This window comes from Balaenoptera acutorostrata, chromosome 8 (genome assembly GCF_949987535.1).
Source record: "Balaenoptera acutorostrata chromosome 8, mBalAcu1.1, whole genome shotgun sequence".
NCBI lineage: Eukaryota > Metazoa > Chordata > Mammalia > Artiodactyla > Balaenopteridae > Balaenoptera > Balaenoptera acutorostrata.
Genome location: NC_080071.1, coordinates 86190986 through 86205310, shown reverse-complemented (window position 1 = coordinate 86205310; position 14325 = coordinate 86190986). Strand labels below are relative to the sequence as shown.

Here is a 14325-nt window from a genome sequence, read left to right as displayed (position 1 = left end):
CTTAGCAGCCCCCAAAAGAAAAGGCAGGATGAGCTCCTCTCGGTGGAATCCAGAGAGGTCTGGAAAGGTTGCTCAGCAGATATTTAATTAAGCTTGAAGAAGTCATAAGCCCCAGGACCCTCGTCATCTCACGTGTAATGGAGAGGTTTGAACAGAGCATTTGGGTGTGGCGATGTGGGAATCCAGAGTTAAATAGTGAGGTTTGAAATTTTGCCAAGGGACCTGGAGGGGCGGCAAGCAGATGGGAGGCTGAACATCCTGGAAGGACCAGGCTCTGCTCAGCCCCGGCTGTGGGTTGAAGGAGGGGGAAGGATGTGGTCTCAAGTCCCCACCTGCAGGACTCTGCTCGTCTCACTGTGTCCCTGTCAAGCTCCAGCCCTCCTTTCTCAGTAGGAGCCAGAGGTCATGGAATCCAAGGAGCGGTGTCCCATCCCTTGGCCTTGAGGGAGGCTGAGTGTGTGAGGGTGGCCTTTGGTGGCTGTCTGTGGGGTCTGATCACCATCTCCTTGTGCAGGAATGGCTGAGGCTTCTGTCTGATGGGAACTCGGCCAAGGTCAAAAAGGAAAGTGAAACAAGTAATATCACAAAACTGTGAAAACATCTGGTCTTGAGGACAGAGGATAACATTTAATATGAATCCAACACATAGGCCCCCTGCTTTGCTTGTTTGGGCCACACCCCCATCCCTCATGATACCCTGGACTTCCCCATCATAACACTTAGCACAGTGCCTGATAACTTCCGGTTTGTTCTCTCCTACCAGACCTCGGGCTCTAAGGGGGCAGGGCCTGTTTCTTGTTCACAATCCCATGCCCAGCACCTGCCACGCTGCAGGCCCTCAGCCATGCTCCGAAAGCCTGTGTTTCGTATCTTGGTCTAGATAGCAGGTCTACCCAGGCCGAGAGGCTGGCTATGAGGTCTGTGAGCTCCCAGAGGGCAAGGCTGTGTCCTGCTTATCACTGTTCCCATGCCCTGGACAGGACCCTGCACACGGGAAGGCTCAGAGCCATTTATTATTGAATGAATGACTGACATCACCTCCTCACTCAGCGCCATTTATTATTGAATGAATGACTGGCATCACCTCCTCACTCAGCGCCTTTTTGCTTCCATCCCAGCCTGCAGCCGGGTGAGTCAAATGATGTGCAAAAGGCCTTCTCTCAACAGCTTGGAAAACTGGGACGACACCCTCTCTGTGCAGAGGGAGGACTGGATGCGGTGAGGGTTTCCTCGCGACCCCCCGCGGGCAGCGGTGTGGGGTGTTCTCACCTGCTGGATGCCCGCGTGCCCCGAGGAGGGGCGGCCACGTGGCTGCGTCACAGAGCCGGGCATAGAATCCGCCGGGCTTCGCCCGCGGGGGCCCCTGAAGCCCGAGACTTGGTGCAAGTCACTGAAACGCTGCTTTTTCCACGCAGTGCTTGTCCCACTTCTGGTGAATGCGAGTTGCGTTACCAGCAATGACAGGCCAGAGCACAAAGCCAGCTGGAGGAGATCCAGCTGGAAACGTTCCTGGTCTCGGAGGCACAGTCTCTGCTCAGCAGAGCCTGGCCCTGGAGCCTTGGTGACAGCGGTCTCCTGGGTAACGGTGGCCAGAATGGGGAGCTCAGGCCCTACGGGGGTCTCTGGAGCCAACTGGGCAGGCTGTGTGGGGCAGCTCTGCGGTGACGGGTTCCCCGAGGGGAGAAGCGACCTGGGTGGGTGCTGGGGTTCCGTCCGCACCGCAGGCCAAGGAGGTGGGCGCAGCCTGGGTGGATAGGGGCTGAGATGTCCTCCGTGACGCCTGGGGGGTGGGGGCTCTCCTGCAACAGAATGCATCTCACCCCTCCAACCCCACATTGTAAGGTCCCCAGTCACCACAGCCCAGGCCTGCCCTGCCCCCCAGGAACAGGGCATTTCTGAACACCTAGAGAATCAGGTTTTCCCATCTCTTTTGAAATGGGAAAAAAGGAATTTTGCTTCCCAGACTGATTAGAGCTGCCCCATTTCCCAAACCATTTGGTGCTCCATCAGATTGCTGCCAACTGCTTCTAACCGCCTGGATCCAGAGAGGCCTGATGATGCCCCAGGATGGGTCAGCTGTGCCCCCTGCTTCCTACAGAAATGACACAGCCTCGGCCCTGCAGAACGGGGCCTCGGTGCGCTAATGAACTGCCAGGGCTGCCCAGGCAGAGGCTGGGGCAGGGGGTGGTCTGTCCTCTTCCAAGCCTGGGCTCACCACTTCTTTCTCTTCTCTGGCTTCGTTCTCTCCCTCCCCAGCTAACTTTACCTTGAAGAGAAGACCTGTGGAGGCCCCCAGGAGGTCGGTAATAGTTTTACAACAATAAATCCCTCTCAATTAGTGGGAGCCCATGGGGAGGGGTTTTGGGTTGGGAGGGGTGGGCAATGTTAGCATCATTCCACAGGATGTGTCCCAACCTAGGGAAACTGATGGCCTAAACGCAGCCCCCCGCCGCCCCCCGAGTGGCACCGGGAAAAGACCTTCCAGGAGTAAAGCCCAGACCCCCAGGCACTTTGCTGCATGTCCAGGAGAAGGGGAGGAAGGCTGGGGGGAATCTCCGGTGAGGACCCTAGAGGCCAGAGACCAGAGACAGGAGACGTCAGAGGCAGATGCCAAAAGGACTAGCGGTGGGAAAAGTTTTCCACCGTCTTCTGGCGTAACGTGTGCACAGGATTGTCTAATATTAACATTGAATTCTTTTGAGCCATGGGCTACTTAAACATTCTTCCAACTATTGTGAGCTCAACTGAGAGCTTATTTAATCCTATCAATAACCAAAGGAGATAGATACTATTATCTCCAGTTTACAGAGGGGGAAAATGAGACTTGGGGAGATTAAATAACTTGCTCAAGCTCACTGTGGTAGCTTGTATCCAAAGATGGCCCCAAACAACTTCACCCCTTCAAGTACACGGGTACTACTTCTCCCCTTAAGAGATGGAGTTTATATCTCCTCTTGAATCTGGGTCGGGCTCAGAACTGCTTGACCAATAGAATGAAGAGGAGATGATGTGCTGGGACCTCCAAGCCCAGGCATTAAGAAGGCTTAGGAGCTTTGGCTTCCTCCCTTTTGGAACCCAGCCTCCATGATGTGGGGAAGCCCTAGCAGTTAGGTGGAGAGGCCCATTTGGAAGAGAATCAAGGCTCTTGGCTGACTGCCCCAGCTGAGCTCTGAACTGATGTGAAACTATCTTAGAAGAGGATCTTCTTTCCCCCATTAAGACAACCCAACTCATGACACATAGGGCAAAGTCAAGCCGTCTCCACTGAGCCCTGCGCACATTGTAAAATCTTGAGTAAATACCTGTTATTCTGAGCCACGGGTTTTGCAGTGTTTATTACTCAGCAATAGATAACCAAAACAATCACACAGCCAGTAAGGGGCAGAAATGGGATTCAAACCCAGGTCTGGTAGTCCAGAGTTCACTCTCTAACCACTGTCTCCCATGGCTGACCTGAGACCACTGATGTGCAGGGCATCATCTGACCCATCTCCCCGAGATGAGGCTGGCAAACTTCCTTTCACATCCAAGATGCAGGCTGGGCACCCTCAGTTTCCAGGAGCCCTGGAATGTCAGAACCTTCTCCCTCGCACAGCTTCTGGAACTCCCAGCCCAGCCTGGGCTGGGTGCAAAGAGATGGCCTCAGGTCAGACTCACTGCTCCAGCCCCTCCTCAGCCACAGAACCAGCTGCCTGGGATGCCCACGGAGGCCCTTCCCACTTCTCCCCGCAAACCCCCTCCAAGTGTAGATGAGGAGCCCACAAGCTGAGAGAAAAAGAAGTCAGAGGCAAGTGAGGTTGCCCTGGTCCTCCTGCCCCTCATCACCTGAGGTCAGCTCCAAGGAGGAGACTTGTTACACCCCTTTGGGATCTGAGAAAAGAGGGGGATAGTGCCCCCTAGTCAGACATTCCAAAATAAAGGGCTTGGAAAGGAGGTGGCCCCAAACCAGTCCTGCAACCCCAGGATGCCACCTGGACAGAGCATCTCTAAGGAGAGAATGATCAGCATCCTACGTACCTTGGCCTTTTGCCAAGTGAGAGGAGCTTCCCTGAGTGTGCCAGAGAACTTGCTATGTGTCCTCTGTGGCTGGGATAGGGGACCCTGAGGACCTGGTGTGTGACAAGCACGTGTAGAGGCTAGAGGTGACGGGCTGTGTCTAGAGCAACCCTAGTGGAGCACAGAGCAAGGGGAGGTGGCTATGCCAGGAATGCCCATGCTGCGGAAGCATGGCATCAAAGGGTACATGAATGTCTCAGGAGCTGGCCTGGGATGATTAGACCCAGCCCTAGAAGTCTGGAGCTGGCGGAGCATTCACCTGCGCTGAGATGCAGCAGGAGGGGGGATCAAAAGCTCCCACAGGTACCGAAGTCTCCCATCGGTGGCCTCTCCTGCCCCTTGTCTCCTCCCCCCATCACCCAGCAGCCTGGGGCAGGGAGGAGTGGAAGCACGAGGCAGGGGGTGGGAAGCTGCTGGCAGGGCTCTCCCTGCCTGAACCGGTGGGGCTTCCCTGTGGCGCGGGTCTCCACGGTGGAGGGGGCAGCTCCAGCTTCCATGAACTTTGGAGTCTCCACTGTTTTGCATAATTCCACGCTGCAATTACTGAAATCGGATTTTTGTGGCTAAAAGTGACCCAAGGTATTTTTATTATCTTGGATTGACCTGAAAAACCAAGAAACTGACCTTAGATTTCATCCAAGGTTGAGGGAGAACTGACCCCACAGAGCAGGTTTGAAAAGGAAAAGGGAGAATGAAGTGGTTTTCTGGTTTTACCCACAAGGCTCTCTTGCTCAGTAAATGTGTTACACAAACAAGGAAGAATTCTGGCTAATTTAGCCAGAAAGGGATTTATTGATAGGATACTGGGTAGCTCAGAGAATCACTTTGGGCTCAAGAAGCAGCTCCAGCAACTATATGGTGACAAAGGGAACTCCGGAGAGGATGCCACCACCTCCCTCTGCCCACAGGGCACTGGGTGACGCAGTCTTCACGTGTTCCTAGAAACTGTGATAGGAGGCAGCCCCCATCTCCCATCAAAGCCCCGTTGGTGGGGAAAACGCCAAATACAAGCCCGTGACTCAGATGCTGGGCCCTGGAGGAGGGGAGCAGGCAAAAATCTATGAAAAGGGTGAACCCTTAATTGATCACTCTTAAAATGGAAGTAACAGCTGCATTCACCCCCAAATTATCAAGATGACATTTTCTGCCACCAGGCTAAATGAGGATTTGAGAACTAGATTGTTCTACAAGATAGATTATTATAGAAAAATAAAGATACTTTCTTGCATGACTGAGTTTGCAGCTATGAGATTCATATTCACCCCAGAGACAAGGCAAGAAATGAACAAATGAATCAATGAAAGTCCCTGGCATGTGCTTGTACACAATGGGTCCGGGCTCAGTAAGTGTTGGACAAGGATGCTGGTCAAAGTCATGGTCTTCCCTTCCTCCCCATGCCCCCCACCCAACTGTCTCACTGCTGCCCAGTTAGGGGCAGGGCCCTTCACTCCTGCGGGGCCAGACAGGGCATGTGAGCACTTGGTCTCACGGATGGGAGGCGCGCTCTGTGCTCTGGGAGCACGTGCAGCACACAGCAAGGGCCAGGAGACCCAGTGGTAGGTGGCAGGGTCGGGGCCTCACCGACGCTCTGGACCCACCCCTGGAGCGGCACCACCCATCCCTGGTGCCCCCAAGCCCTGGACTCCAAGCCTCCCTTCCAGTCCCTCAGCCTCCCTCAGAGGACTCAGCCCCAGGAGGGCCATAGGTGCCATGTCCTCTGGCCCATGGAGGGCGTACCTCTTGTCCCTGTTGCATTTTGCCCTCCCCGCCCCCCCCCCCCCCACACACACCATTCCTCCTCACCATCCTTCAAAGCTCAGATGAGTTCCCGGGAAGCCTGCCCTGGCCACTGTTTGGTCTCTCTCCTCTGAGCCCCATGCTGCCAGACCACATGCAAACCAGTGTTCTTAAAGCTGGAAAAGACTTAGCCTTTTCAGAATGACTTAGTCCAAACTCTCCACTTTAAACAGGGGCAGGTTGAAACCCAGAGACAGTGTTAACCCACTGTAGCTGTACAGCCACACCGGTGGTCAGTGGCAGAGTCCAGACCCCTGGACCTCCAAACTCCAGTGCCCCTTCTCCCTCCTGGGATGCTGCATGCACTGCCTCGCGTGTCTGCTTCATATGTGGGTGCTGTGCCTCCCCACAAGGGCACGTCCCATGGGGATGGTCTCTTTCTCCTTCTCAGGCGGACAGCAGGTGGTGCCCAGAGCCCACCAGGCATCCCCGGGGTGGGCAGAAGCCAATCCAGCATTCCCTCCCTAAGCATTTATTGATGCTCTGAGGTCCCGAGAAGTAAGACTAGCACCAGTGGGTGGTAACTCCTTCAGGGGGGAAGGCTGAGAATGGTTTCCGTGGAGACCGCCCAGGCTCTGGTTTCCATAGCAACGCTTGCAAGAGGTTACAGCACTTCCTTATGTCAACTTAACATTTCCAACTGTTTCAGTCTTCAGGCCAAACCTGGAACTAATGCAGAGCTTCCTTTCTAGGATGGGTGACAGACCTCAAGGGCCAGAGGGGAAACAGGTGAAACACTGTGCAGTTAGCTGACAGTGAGGCCACCTCCTCACCTAGCAGGCCCTCCTCCATCCCAGCTGCATGGTATATATCTGCCGAGTCATAAACACACTGAAGTGATAAAAAGAGCACATCTTCATGACGTGGAAGGATATAAAGTCTTACAGCTCCCTGCCACCCCTGCTCTCCAGAGGTAACTGGTGTTACAAGGCTTTGAGAATCTTTCCAGAAGTAGTATATGCACCTCCACAGAGCTAGCTTCTAGGAAGTTCACAAATGGTATATATGTGTCTGTGTATATATATATATATATATATATATATATATATATATTTTTTTTTTTTTTTTTTTCTTGCTCAGCCACCTGCTTTACGCTAATTATATATCTTGGAGAACTTTACACATCAGCATAAATAGATCTACGTCATTCTTTATAATGGCAACAAAATATTGCATTTCTCTTTCTAAAACTAATTCTTCATCTGAAGGTCTTTGGTTTTCAGTTTCTTGCTATTACAACAATAAACATCCTCGTACATATATTTCTGTATACTTGTCTGAGTATATCCATAGGATAAATTCCCCAGGGTGAAATGGCTGGGTCACACGCATTGCACTTTACAATCTGAAATTTTACAATGTGATTCTTATCAAACGAATTTACTGCCACTATTGACACAAGAAGACTTATACACACTTGGGAAGACTGGGCATTATTAAACTTAAACAAAACAAAACCACAAAACCAATCTCTCCTAATCATACTATGAGACCAGCAAAACTTTAACACAAAAGCCTGACAAGGACAGTATGAGAAAGGAAAATTACAGGTCAGTCTTGCTAATAAACATATATCTAAAACTCCTAAACAAAATATTAGCAAACAGAATACTATAGCATAGAAACAAGGTAATACACCATGATCAGATCAGTTATTAATGCTACTCACCTCATTAACAAATTAACGAGGGAAAAACATGTAGTCATATCAATAAATGCAGAAAAAACATTTGATAAAAGAATTCAACATACATCCTTGACTGACGCGGGTTCGATCCCTGGTTGGGGAAATAAGATCCCACATGCCGCGGGGCAGCTAAACCTTCGCGCCACAACTACTAAGCTCACGTGCCTCAACTGGAGCCCGCATGCCCTGGAGGCTGCGTGCCACAACTAGAGAGAGAAAACGCGCACACCACAACTAGAGAGAAGCCTGTGCGCTGCAACGAAGAGCCCGCATGCCTTAACAAAGACCCGACACAGCCAAACATATAAAATAAATAAATAAATAAAAAATAAATCTTTAAAAAACCCACATACATTCCTGATTAAAAATAAAAACTAGAAATAGAAGACAACTTCTTTAATTAACCTCAAAAAGAATATTCTCCCAAAAGGGAACCCTCCTGCACTGTAGGTGGGAATGTAAATTGATACAGCCTCTATGGAGAACAGTATGGAGGTTCCTTTAAAAAACTAAAAATAGAATTACCATATGACCCAGCAATCCCTCTACTGGGCATATACCCTGAGAAAACCATAATTGAAAAAGAGTCATGTACCCCAATGTTCATTGCAGCACTATTTACAATAGCCAGGACGTGGAAGCAACCTAAGTGTCCATCAACAGATGAATGGATAAAGAAGATGTGGCACATATATACAATGGAATATTACTCAGCCATAAAAAGAAAGGAAATTGAGTTATTTGTAGTGAGGTAGATGGATCTAGAGACTGTCATACAGAGTGAAGTAAGTCAGAAAAACAAATACCGTACGCTAACGCACATGTGTGGAATCTAAGAAAACGGTACTGATGAACCTAGTGGCAGGGCAGGAATAAAGATTCAGACATAGAGAACGGACTTGAGGACATTGGGGGGAAAGGGAAGCTGGGATGAAGTGAGAGAGTAGCATTGACATATACACACTACCAAATGTAAAATGGATGGCTCATGGGAAGCTGCTGCATAGCACAGGGAGATCAGCTCAGTGCTTTGTGACGACCTAGAGGGGTGGGATAGGGAGGGTGGGAGGGAGGCTCAAGAGGGAGGGGATATGGGGATATATGGATACGTACAGCTGATTCACTTTGTTGTACAGCAGAAACTAACACAACATTGTAAAGCAATTACACTCCAATAAAGATAAAAAAAAAAGAGTATTCTCCCAATATCTATACTAGAGTTACACTCAAGGTGAATTCCCTTTAAAGTCAAGAACAAGCGGCGAAGAAGGAGGCGAGTCGCGGCGAGATGGAGGCAACCTTAGAGCAGCACTTGGAGGACACAATGAAGAATCCATCCATTGTTGGAGTCCTGTGCACAGATTCACAAGGACTCAATTTGGGCTGCCGTGGAACCCTGTCAGATGAGCATGCTGGGGTGATATCTGTTTTAGCCCAGCAAGCAGCTAAGCTAACCTCAGACCCCATTGATATTCCTGTGGTGTGTCTAGAATCAGATAATGGGAACATTATGATCCAGAAACACGATGGCATCACAGTGGCAGTGCACAAAATGGCCTCTTGACATCTTGTATCAGTTCTCCAGCAGCTTGTCATGGGGACTCAATCGTACCTTATGTTAATTATCTTATAGAGCTATTAGAGTTCCAGTAATTAGGCCATTCATGTAATGTGCATTGGGCACTTTTCTATTAATTTTAGAGTAAGCTGCTTTTTGACAGTCTGGATTGACTTATCAAAATACTAGTTAAGGGAAGTATGTTTTGAAGCAACAGGTTTAGGTCACTTTGTATACAGAATTTTGTTATGTTTAATAAAACTGGTTGGAGGAAAAAAAAAAAAAAAAGTCAAGAACAAAACAAGATTTGTAACTATTTCCATGGTACCAGAGCTCCTAGTCAGGGAGGTAAGATAAGAAAAAGAAATAAAAGTTTTAATTATTTGAATGGAAGAAACAAAATCTATTTGTAATCAATACAATTGCTTATATCGAAAACACAAAAGAATCTTTGGGTAACCTCTCAGAATAAGAAAGACGGCTTGGCAAATTTGCTGGATCAATAGTCAAAAATAAATTACATTTCTACACACTAGCAACAAAGAGTTATAATTATTAATTATAATATCAACAGTATAAGAGATTTAGGAATCAATGTAATGAAAGCTGTGCAAGATCTCTACTGAAAAAAGTATGAAACTGTATTGGAAGATATTAAAAATCCAAATAAATTTAAAAAATACCATGTTCATGGATCAGGACACTCAGTATTATAACAATTTCAATTCTCCCCAAGTGGATCTATAGATTTAATATGAGTCCAATAAAAACCTCAACAGAACGTTTTGTAGAACTTGATAAATTGTTTCTGAAATGCATATGAAAGCAAAAGCCTAAGAATAGTCATGGCACTGCTGGATAAAATTAAGGTGGGAGACTTGCACAGTCAGATGTGCACGTCTTATTTTAACTGTGGTTATGGCTCAAAGAATAAACCCAATAGGACAGACTAGAGAGCCCAGAAATAGACCTTATGCATATGGAAACTAGATCATTGCAGACACACACTGCAGCTCAGTGAGGAAAGGAAAAAAATCCACCACAAAGAGAACGAATGATTATTTCTACCTCACACCATACCTGGGAATAAATTCCAGGGGATTTAAAAATGTAATATACAAAACTTTAAAAGGAATAGAAGAAAATATAGGATAATCTCTTTTCATTCTTGGGATAGGAAGGATTTCTGAAACAAGGTGCACAAAACCCTAACCATAAAGAAAAAGATGGATACATTTGACTACATTAAAATCAATAATTTCTGCTTGGGAATTCCCCAGTGATCCAGTGGCTAGGACTCCGAGCTTTCACTGCCGAGGGCCCGGGTTTAATCCCTGGTTGGGGAACTAAGATCCTGCAAGCCGTGTGGCATGGCCAAACAAAAACCAACAACAAAAAAAATCAATAATTTCTGCTCATCAAAGAGGCCACAACGAAAAGTGAGAAGACAAGTCACAAACTTGGGTAAGGTATTTGCCACACGTCAATGATAAAATATATAAAGCATATATAAAATATATAAAGAACTTCTACAAGTTAGTAAGAAGAAAATGAAGCATCCAATAGAAAAATAGGCCAGCGAACACAAACAGGCATTTTATATAAAAGGTCCAATACACATATGAAACTTGACTCACTTTCCTAGTAATCAGGGAAGTGAAAATTAAAACCATAATGAAATACCATTTTACTCTCAGTCTATTGACAAAAAATCCCAAGTGTTGTTAATATTAAGTGTTGGCAAGAACTTGGAACAAGGAGGATACCTATGCAGCACAGGTGGGAATGTGAATTGGTTCAACGCATAAGAAACAATCTGGAAGAGTTTTTTTTTTTAATATTTATTTATTTATTTATCTGGTTGCGCTGGGTCTTAACTGCAGCAGGCGGGCTCCTTCAGTTGCGACTCAAGGGCTCCTTAGTTGCTGCACGTGGGCTCCTAAGTTGTGGCATGCATGTGGGATCCAATTCCCTGGCCAGGGATTGAACCTGGGCCCCCTGCATTGGGAGCACGGAGCCTTAACCACTGTGCCACCGGGGAAGTCCCCAATCTGGTAGAATTTTTGTGAGTTGGCCATTTGCAAACTATGTGGCCCAAAGATTCCCTCCCTAGGGAATACAGGTGTGTATATAATAGAGAAAACCTTGCAGAGGTGAACAGAAGCCTTGTAGAAGAAATGTTCATTAACGCATTGTTGTAATAATAGTAAAAAATCAGAAAGAACCCAAATATTCATTGTTAGAATAGGCAATTAAATTATATATTCACATAGTGGATTGATACACAGCAGTACAAATGAATTAAATACTATTACAGGTATCAACATGGCTGAATCTTAGAAATATAAGGTTGAGGGGAGGAAAGCAAATCAGAGAATAATACATGTATTTTATTACTACTTTTATAGTAGTCAAATCCAAGCAAAACCACATTAAGAGCTTCATAGATATGTGGTCATAAAGACTTTTAAAGCAAAGCAGAGAAACTCAGGATAGGAGTTACCTGGATTCGTTAATTAATATACAAAGATTGGCTTAATAGATGGAAAATTGGTATATTTTCATGATTGTCTTTGGATCTAAAAACAGATGTATCTTTAATGTCCCTCATAGGATATAGAGGTGGTGGTGGGGGGAAGTAGAGGCTGGGATGATGTGGGAGCCTCTGAACATGGGAGCCAACAGTTTGTTTCACCCCTGAGCATGAATGCTTCTCCCCATATTGGGAGGTGGTCTACTTCTCCTCCACTTAAATCAGGGCTACTTTGGTGACTTGCTTTGACCAATAATGCATTAAAGTAATATTCTGGATCTTCGGATTCCAGGCTTTAAAAGGACTGGCAGTTTACCCTTCCCCTCACTTGGAGCTCAGTTGCCAAGCTGTAAGGAAGGCTGGGGTATTGATTGGCACCCATTTGTAGCCATACGCTGGACAGTAGGGGCCATTTTGGATGGTCCAGCCCAGCGAAGCCTCCAGCTGAGTGCAAAGCACGAGGGAGCAGCTAGCCCACAAGGGCTAACAACAGTCAGTGTGGAACTCAGCCATCCTGCAGAATCAAGTTCTGGGGTGGCTTGTTATGCAGAAGCAAGGGGAGAGGGACATGCAAAGAATTCAGTGATATTGGCAGTCTTCTGTTTTGTGGGTTGGCTGTGGGGTCATTGTACTTCATAACTTACATGCTGGTGATTTAAATATAGTATTCTGTACGTATTAAATGCTTCACAAAATAAAATATGAAAAAACCCCCCAATTTATCAGATTGTTATCTCCCTAGTTTTGATTTGTATTTTCTATGCAACTGTGATTAAACATCTGTTCATGTTTGAGCAACGAACCATTTGTATTTCTCTGTGAACTGCCTGCTCCTATTCTTTGCCCCTTTATCTATTGGGTTATTCATTTTTTCATATCAATTTATAAGAACTTAGCATATTAAGGAAAATAGCCCTTTTATGTCCTGTGTTTCTAAAATATCTCCCCCAGCTTGCCACTTATAAACTTTTGACTTTGTGGTATGTTCTGTTGCACATACATTTTAATTTTTTATTAGTCCAAGTTATTATTACTGGTAGGTATCATGCTTAAAAAGATTACCCACCTCCAAGATGATCTTTTAAATCATCTCAAGTACTTTTAAGATTCATTTCATACTTAAAACCTTTGAATTAATTTTGTTACAGGGAAGCAGGACCCAGGTTAATTTTTTGTCAAAATGACTAGCCAGTTGTTCCAATAAAAAGAACCCACACGTACCCCACTAACCTGAATTTCCTTGTACTTAAGTCAACTTCTGGGCACTCCATTGTGTCTCATTGATCTTTTCCTTTGCTACACCAAACTCTTTATATTTGGAGACAGTTCTCCCCCCTTTTCAGGATTTACCTGGCTATCCCCCATGTTTACTTTCCCCAAATAACTGAATGTGTCAGTTAAAGAATAAACCCTGTTGGCATTTTAATTGTGACTGCCTTGCATTTAGATTGGGAAAGGTAACAGAACCCAACATCTCTGCAAGATTGCCTTTGAATCTGAGAACAAGGTGTGTCTGCAATAATTTGAATCTTTTACATCCTTCGCAGGATTACCGAGTCTGTGAGCCAAGGGTGTAGACACCCATCCTTACCCCCAGGGCAGGACCCAGGTCGCACCTCTGGGGTCCACTCAGCCAAGGCTCCAGGCAGGTCCCACACCCTTCTTCTCTGCAGCATGTGACCCTGTGACTCATGCCAAACCCTACCTCAGATCCACCGAGATGGTTACTAATCGCCCAGAAAGTGTGGCGAACACGACACCGTCCTTGTGCTTAAGGACAAGCAATAATGATGTCATCTTCCGTGTAGAACTGAACGGGTGGTTTATAGGCACTTAAAAGCAGCCAGACCTTGGGCAAGTTGCATGATCTGCGGTCCCTTTCCTCCTCCCTTGCCTGTAAAATGTGAATCTACCTGGCGGGGAGTGACAGAACGAAGGGGACACCTACGTTCCTTGGCTGAACCTCGGAGCAGGCCCACCTCTTCAGGGACCAGACGCCAAGCCCTGAGTGAGCTTCTCCTTCCTGCCGCTCCCACCACACCCACCTGCACCCCAGCCCCCAGGGACACCTGCCTAGCCTACAGGTTGGAGGAGCACCGTCACCAAGCCAACACCCCGCCCCGCGCCCGCCACCCGCCTTTCCCAAGCCAGAATCACAAGTCAAAGATGTGTATTGTTCTACAGACACTTCTGAAAAGAGATCTAATTGAGAAAATATACAAGGCATTTAAGAGTTTCATCTCCAGCGAGCACCGAAGTCTGACTGGAGGCGTCGGAGCCCTCGTCTTCGGGGCTCAGGGCTGAGGTTAGCACATCGAATCATCAGTAAAAACATGCAAAAGTGAGAAGGAAACGGAAAATAACGCTGTGTTCCCCCAAAGCAGAGGGGGACGGAATTTCAGAACAAGGAGGCAGGGTGTACAAGTACCAGGTGGCTCTCCCTCCCTTCCCCCGGTTTTCCTCTCAAACTGCCCCGAGCTGGAGAAAGCGGGGAGCCCCGCCCACTGGGCAGGACCCACAGCGCATCCCTGCTCAGTGCTCAGCCCGCAGGGCTGGCCGTGGACAGGAAGAGATACCCCCACTTCTGCCCTGTTCCTTCCCTGGCTGTGGCCGCGGGGACCCCGCTTGTGCTCCTGGGGGGCCAAGGCCCCCAGCCCTGGCTCCTTCCTTCTTTGGTTCCACCCGGAGATTGTT

At 47.4% G+C, this 14325-nt stretch overlaps 1 protein-coding gene across 1 annotated transcript; it reads left to right on the top strand.

The window, feature by feature from the left end:
- Positions 1-8800: 8800 nt before the first annotated feature.
- LOC102999289 (ragulator complex protein LAMTOR5) lies at positions 8801-9373 on the top strand. The gene has a single exon (XM_028167157.2). The coding sequence runs from the start codon at positions 8829-8831 to the stop codon at positions 9102-9104; it is 276 nt and encodes a 91-aa protein (XP_028022958.2). The 5' UTR covers positions 8801-8828; the 3' UTR covers positions 9105-9373.
- Positions 9374-14325: the final 4952 nt, after the last annotated feature.